General features: G+C 39.0%; 1 protein-coding gene across 1 annotated transcript; it reads right to left on the bottom strand.

The window, feature by feature from the left end:
* Positions 1 to 589: 589 nt before the first annotated feature.
* Positions 590 to 8250, bottom strand: FAB1C (FORMS APLOID AND BINUCLEATE CELLS 1C). The gene is given in 12 exon segments (XM_086575699.1): positions 590 to 1054; positions 1160 to 1426; positions 1549 to 3141; positions 3233 to 3397; positions 3514 to 3640; positions 3775 to 4106; positions 4222 to 4628; positions 4631 to 5048; positions 5781 to 6125; positions 6208 to 6361; positions 6474 to 7268; positions 7534 to 8250. Coding segments are annotated over 12 exon segments (5352 nt in total). The 5' UTR covers positions 8028 to 8250; the 3' UTR covers positions 590 to 799.

Genomic DNA, 8250 nt, shown 5'->3' with positions numbered 1-8250 from the left:
GGACCGCTGGACAGGAGTGCCTGGAAGAAAAAAAAATGTGAGATAAAACTTTTAAAAAGGACAGTGTTACCAGGCCAGAAGATGGCTAATAGTTTTGTTATGTTAATTAGCAAATAAGTTCACTATAATCTCAGTGAGGCATAATATTACCAAACTGGATAGCAGAGATTCCAAGAACTGAGATTTTTCTCTACCGAAATTGACCAGTTAATTTGCACAATTCCGCCCATAAAAGTTAAGGCAGAATGGGGTCTGCTTCCATGAAAGAGGTTAAAAGTGCTCACAAGGTTGGGGCTTGTCACATCAGCATTGCTTTCGAAAGTGTTCAGCAAGTATAGATAAGTGAACTCCAGCCAAATGGAAGTTGTTCCTTACTTTCTTTCGGTTGGTAGACTTTGTTAGGAAACACCTTGTATCTACTTTTCTTCTTCTTTGGTAAACCACCATCAAAGAATAAGAATAGATACGTGTGGATTGTGGAACACAACCTTAACGTATTATCCTACAACTTTGATTTAAATCCAAACGCCAGTCTTCTTTTGACATAAAGAAGAGGGTGGGAACGGAAAAAATAGAAAAAGAAAATAAATGAACAACTAAAAACATAAGGAACTCTTCTTATTCCCCACCTTTTTCATTATTCATAGTCAAAAGTATAGGCCATTTTAGCCATATGAACAGGGAAAAAGAAAATAAATGAAAAGTTTAAGATCGCCTTGTTAGCTTAACTTCTTGTATTTATCTAGTTCCATTATTTGCTGAAGGCTCATTCTTGTGAAAAAATATCAAATGAGACCATTCACGGAGACCACTGGTCAGGAACTGTAAGAAAGTAGGTTGACATGGCCTTTCTGAACCTTTTCTTGTACTGCATCGGAGAAACAACCGTTGGGGATGCATTTTTCGGGCCACCAAGGATACCTGAAGCCTTCACCCATGTTTCCAGATGCTTGTCCCATGTATACTGCCTCATAAAATCAATGATGCCTAAAACGAGCTCCTGTCGCTCGTCATCCACTCCGACCAGTAATGAGTAGTCCATGACATCTACAGACTGGAAAATCACAACGAGCCAAATAGTTAGTTGGATATATAAGATGAATTATGAAATATGCTTTCTAATATTATATGCATATGGGTGAGAGGTAAGGGAGCTCACAGCAAGAAAGTATGTGTCATTCCAAACAGCTCTCTCTAAGCTTCTCTTTGCCTTGCTCCCAAGGAATATAGGGTTTGTACATAGTGTTTCAAGCAGATTCATATCTAAAAGAACTTTGTTCTTCCCTGTTGCATCTGGATTATAACGAGATCGTGCAGAGCCCTTAAGATCATAGACTCTGGAAATATTTCTTTTGAAAAAGAGGTTCTCCATCACCATTATTTCCAACTTCGATTGCCTCACTCCTTTCGGATGCTTCACAGTTACCTAGAAGAAACCAGAATGGAATTCTAATGATCACCAACCTCCACAAACATATGATGAAAATTTAAAAGAAGTTTCTGGAAAAAACATAAAAGAAAAAAGGGAAAAAATAAAATAAATCTTACCTGATAAACACCAAGGACTTTGGCTAGGCAAGTTGGGCTTCCCGAACTAAGGGAGTCTGTCAAATATTTGAAGTATTCAGGTGCGAATTCCTCGAAAGAATCCAACTCTGTTTTTGTCACTTGTTTTATGATAAACCTCTCATCAAAAGACTTTGCAAAATACACATTGCTCTTTCCACCTTGAGCATCCCATCTGCTGCAACGACTTAGGGAGCGTATAAAATCTACTTCATCAGGGCAGCACTTCTTCCTTAACGCATCAAACTGCCTCGCAAAATAGCAGATAACAGAGAACTTCACTTTCCCTGCAGAGGATGAGTACTCATCCTCAAAAGAAATCCTAAAATGAGGGGATCTTTTCTGATCTGAAAACAAGCTGCTAGATCTCATCAATGCATCATCTGTTTCATGACTTCTACAGATAATATCTTCAGAATCTAGAGAAGCAAAAGATTGCCACGCTGAATGATAGCCTGATAGGTTGATGAGTTCATCTTCTCTACTGCTCTCATTTGAAATCCTGCCTCCATGTTCATCAAATCTATCAGCAATCCAGTCCTCGTATTCCTTGGAACCAAGTGCATAGGATACTACACTAGTGGGCTCATTGTCGTAAACAGGAACAACAATATTCCTGCAACCTGTTTCTGGAAGTAACCATCTAATCCCTTCACCAGACAATCGGGAAGCTGAGGAGATGAACACAGGCATTGAATTAAAAATGAAACTTAAGTTTTGGACCTCCCTCGACGAAGTCTGAGATAAAGTCCTTAATATGTTTGGGATTGGATCTCTAACCATACTCCTAAATTCTCCAGAAGCATGGAAAGACCTAAGAGAAGACAACTGCAACAAGGAAGGTGACAATCCACGCTGGATCTTTTCTTGGATTCTTAAAGCAGAATCAAATGAATAAACTCTCACTGGAGACTTGAGCGCTCTACAAGAATGAGTATCAACCTGGTTAAAGTCACCATCTAATCCGGTTAGCTTACCATCTGGTTGTAAGACACAAGGAACGGGCACTTTTGCTGGTTGTAGACCTGTGCCAGTCCAGGCAGAATCTATTTTGTCTGAAAGACATGAAGCAGGGGATGGGAGGGTTGAGGATGTCTCCTCAACTAGAACGTCACAATCATGCTTGTGACTTTTGTGAGTACTTCCAGTGGTCAAATCAATATTGTCAAGACAACAGCCCTCAACTGACTTGGTTATCAACTGGTCTACAGATTGTTCATTGAAATTTGGATCCAGAAAAGGTAAGCCAAAGTCTTCCTTTGGCTGGTTCCTGGGGTTTTCTAACAACGCCAAAGACTTCATTCTTTCTTCTGGATCAGAGTTACACTTGCTATACCTGAAAAATGACTCATCTCTCCATTCTTTCAGCTTGGCGTAAGTTGCAACCTCTAAGATATGTGAATCAATCTTTGGCATAGAAGTCTTGCATTTAAGGAGAGTATCCAATGAATAAAGCCGGCGATCCCAAATAAAGGAATCCATTAAGAGGCAACGCCTCAAGCGATTAAGTTCCAAAATGTCCATTGAGCTCTCTAAATTTTGGAAATCCTCAATGCAAGTTGGATATAGCAAAACCTGTTAACATGCAGCACAAATTAATAAATCGTAAAACAACAACCAACCCTTTTTTCTGTTTTTGGAAATTCTGAGAAAACAGCGGACTTACTTCATATTCATTTCTATCTTCTTTCAGTAAAACTTTCAGATCAGTAATATGATGAAGAACTTCACTCTCATCTAAATACATTTGTCCTAAAGATGAAGCTCTTTGTTCAATACTGTGAAGTACATCATATACCTCAGCATATAGAACTTCCATTTCATTGGAAACCTGTCAAAAAAGTAAGAGAATTTACCGTAACTGCATTCCTCAAACCAAGAATTATAAAGTCTGTTTGGATTGTAGCATTCAGTAATAATATAGAAATCATAGTTTTGATATCATACCTTAATAGCCTCTCTTTTGACCCAATCCTGTTGAAACTGGCCACTGAAGTCCAGTAACGAAGGAGGTAAACAAACGGAAAGAATATCAATAGGGGAATAATGGAAGAATGCAATCATTCTTCCAAACCTGTAAAGAAGAAGTATAAGAAACTGCAGAAAAATATAAATATATGATTCCCAATAAATATACAAGGATGAGATGGAGATGGAGACGGAGACGGAGGAGGGAGAGTAGTTTTGCATAGAGATGACCAAACTTACCCATAGAAACGGAGGCAATCCCTTTGCAGAGAATGACCACAGCTCGCAACACGATTAGCTGTGGCATGATTAGAGAAGCTAAGCTCCAAGAACTTTCCAAAAGAAAGCCCCCAGGCAGCATCTGACATGACCACCCTTCTATTTGCAGGTGGAACTCCATCTACGTGTGCACATTTGAGGCATCGGTGCCACATCCATATCTTTCCATCATGCTCCCCAGGTAACTCAACTGACAGAAGGCGTCTAACATTTATCGTAAGACTTCCTTGCTGGTGTGTATAGCAGCGTATATGAGCATCTGTCCGTCCTTTACAAGACCGGCAGTAAGATGCCTGGCAATCAGAAGAGTGATGACATTAACATCCATTACAAAAAATCTAAAAAAGTTAGAAGGGACCAAGGTTATCAATCATACTTGTGAAGAAAAAGGAGACACAAATAGACTACCTGATCAAACAAGTCGTCTCGAAGATACCTCCCAAGTGGCTTATCGAAACTTCCATAAAACTTAATCCGCAAAAGCTGAGAACGCTCACAAACAGTTCCTTTCAGTGCACAACGACTTGAGAAGGAGACCAATATACTCTGATGATTGTCAACAGTTGAGAAGTAATCACCAACAACCTCATTCCCATTAGCCCTCTCCACTCTTGTTAGCTCATTATCATCTGTTGTCTCCCAAGGAGGTGTAATGGTTCCTTCCTCCTGTTGAACTGGGCTTTCGGACAATTCCTGGTGGCCAGAGAAAGTGGAAAAGCCTCTGAAGTCTCTGCAATGTGGGTGGTGACATTTTCCTAGAGACACACGTGGAACAAGATCTTCATCCAGTCCTTGATTGCAACCATTTCATCTATAGAGTCCACAAAGTCAGTACATAGGGCAGAACGACAACCAGAACTATGATTCAAAGAGGATGTTCCATTATCGAATTCAGAGAAAATGGTCATGGTCCCATTATTTCTGGAAGAAACATCTGAGAATTCATAAATTGATGAGTTCCTGGACATAGAGCATTCACATGAACCTTCAGGCTGATCTTCTACTATTAAAGATTCACCACCGACAGATGAATTGAAGATTACAGCATCAGTATCAGCATTCATCATCCTTCCAGTTATAGCAACTGGAGATTTCAGTGGCATCTTCAGAAAAGTTGCACCCTCATCTGCAAGGAATGAGGTTTCTAAGGATAAATGATAAGCTGCGAATACTGCATACTGAACGACACGTTTAACCTTCTTTAGTACTTCACGAGGCGCACCTCTCAGAAGTACCTATAGAAAACAAGAACAAGACCTTCAGTAGAGAGAACGAAAGTATTCGAATTCAGCACATTACTAAGAAAAGGTACTTATGAGCGTCAGAAACTCAGAACTAAATTTGCAGTATCAATAAACTCAATGCTCATGACGAAACCAAAAGATGAAAATGAAGGAATTCTTAAAACCTCATTCATATATAACAGGCAAAAGATGTAAAGACCTTTTGTGGGAATCAAGATACCATCCCTCAAGAAATAAAAAGAGTGCCCTTAACGAGGTGACATGTATGCAACTCACCTGTGATTGGATTCTCAGTGTTCCTAATAAAGAAAGTAAATCTTACCATTATTCAGAATGCATTCATATGCAACCAATGTCCGGGATGGTCAGATATATGTTCTTGGGTTCAATTGACAGGAAAGAACCAGATCTGATTGTTCATATCCCATGTTGTATTAGACTATTAGGCCCCACACTACAGTGTATAGATATAATGAGGACAATGCATTTGCATATTACTTTTTATTGGTAAAACAAGATTCTTTAAAATGCATTAGGTCCCACACTAAATGCATTGACAATGCTTCAAAGTTTAGGAGCACACTACACTTTGCACATCAAAATTCAAATAACCTTATAAAATGAAGCACACTTTGTGTTTTTGTCTTTTGTTAATAAATTCAGAAGCACACTATATATTCAAATGCAAATGCCAATCACATATTAAGAAAGTAGTTACATTACCGTGCAGCCCAAACGCCTAGGACAACCTTCAAAAAACATCAAAGTTTTGGTTGATTTCTTGTTGTGCTGATGGGAATCAACAGATTCTTCGACAACTCTCTCTAATCTGAATCTTTCACAATGTCCCACTCGAATTGAAGAAAGTTTATCAATTGATGGAACTATATGAGCACCAGTGCACCTGGCTATGCGTTCCAATAGCGACCTCTTCACATTCAATACTAAAGAGATTTCTTTCGCCAGCAGATATTCTTGGGCATACGAGGATACACTTTTTTCTACCAGCAAAACATTTGGGCGATGAGCCTCTATTTTTGAAACAATCATTTTGATATGATCAATTTCCTGTTGAAAACGATTTTGGTGTTCAATGATACAATCCATTATAGATGGATGGAGCAATTCAGAATTCAATAAAAGAAAAAACCTGTTGGAGTAAAGTATCAAAAGATGCCAACTGATTCGTAGCTCTCTGGTACTCAAGTGCTCCTCCCAAAAGAAGTAACTTAGCGTTTTTGTACTGTGATGTCATACGCTTGTGTTTTATATTCTTTGTACAGACTACTCCCTTGACAAGGGTGCTGGTAAAAAACCAGAAAAGGACATATATTAGTGATGCGTGATATACTGGTAAAAGGTAACAGGTTTCATTTATCTTTAATTACTTTAACTACGTATTTGAGGCCGCCATACCTTTCACACGGAGTTCCAGACACTATACACTTGACCTTCACATAATCCCCAGGGTCCATACTGCCTCCTTTTTTGGTATCTGGTTTCACAAAATTTGCAGCTTGCCAAGCAATTGAAGTAACTATGTCTAACCAGACTTCACCACCATCTTCATTCTCCACATAAATGCCCTCCTCCTGCAATAACTGTGAAACAAGAGCCCTATAATGACCGTGAACCACAGCCTGCAAAGGCTCCTTTTGTTCCTTGTTTGCTTTCTCTCTAGTTGGGAATATATCAGTACTAAAGTTACTACTCGTGAACTTAATTCCTGACTCTCCAACATCCTCATCTTCATCATCATATTCAAAAAACCTATTTTCCATCTCATCCTCTTTGTCATCAGGTGGTGGAGGGAGCCAAATAGGACCATTGCATTCAAAATTTAATGTCTGTTGTAATTTGGCGCATTGACCACGAAATATTGACATATCATCAGAACCATAATCAGTACTTTCACGATCCTCAAACTCCACCCCAAATCTTTTTGAATCAGCCACACCTTCTTGATGATGGGGATCATCATTTGGAGATACTGGACTCCCCTCTTGCTCTTGCTGTACAGAGTAACCGGACCTAGGAGTACTAGTCATCCTAGATGGACTATCCAAAGGACTTGATCCCACTGACTTGACACTTAAAAACTCATGTCTAGCACTAACGTTACAAGAATCTATGTCAGAAATATCTCGACAAGATTCACTTGATGGACTGAAAAAATGCTTATCGGAATCCTCCGCATCTTCGTCATCACTCCTACATTGAAAATGCAGGTATGAAATATACGTCAAACATTAAATGAAACACAGATATTGAGACATACTTGAGTAATTTCAAAAATGTAAACTTGAAGGTACATATCCAACACTAAAAATGTTAAACGTAGGGTTTCCCAACTATAAGCCCCTCGGAAAGTTTCAATAAATTTGTTCTTTCCTTTTTCCTTTTATCCATTAATAAATGCTTCTATCAGGGGAACTGCATGTATGCATGTGTACAAAAGAGGAGGGTGGAATACTACCTGCTAGAAGAGCGGTGGAAAGAAAGTGGAGATAAGAGATCCGACGACGACGACAATAAACTGCTGTTAGCCCCCAGCAGCTTGGAAGAACCCTGTCGCTTCGCTCCAAGAAATCGGAGAAGATGATCATTCTGAAAAGACTTGATGTTGTCGTTCTTAAACTTTCCATTATAAGAAGGATCAACCCTTTTATTGTAACTGCAGTACTTGCACAACTTAAGACTCTCCTCACCTTCATCAGTGCATCTCCTCCCATCAGACTCAGCAACAGATGCACCCTGCAAACATCTCCCACATAACAATTGACCACAGCTCCGACACTGTCCCTCTGCGCTGCAATCCATGAATTGTGTTTTGCAATCACAACACATACTGCGACTATTACCAGAAATCCAATGTTCTTGCGAAACACTGGAAATATCACTTCCACCCAAACCAATCCAAGTCTTAAACTTTTCTATAATATTGAAAAGTGTACTATCAGGTATTCCCATAGAAAATAACTTCTCCAAAACATAATACAAAGTTTCCTTCTCCTTCCTCTACTTCTTCTCCTCGTTCTAAAAGTATCTCAGTTCTTTACGGAAAACCAGTATAAATTATCAAAATTTTCTCAGAAAAAAACAGTCAAGGTTGAGTTAACAGTATAATCCCCACAGATAAAATGGTGGGTGTAATTAAGAAAAAAAAAAACACAGATAAACAATTGTTTGTGTG

Source organism: Coptis chinensis, chromosome 8 (assembly GCF_015680905.1).
Source record: "Coptis chinensis isolate HL-2020 chromosome 8, ASM1568090v1, whole genome shotgun sequence".
Taxonomy (NCBI): domain Eukaryota; kingdom Viridiplantae; phylum Streptophyta; class Magnoliopsida; order Ranunculales; family Ranunculaceae; genus Coptis; species Coptis chinensis.
The sequence above is the reverse complement of the archived record's forward strand: the minus strand, read 5'-3'. Positions and strand labels throughout refer to the sequence as shown.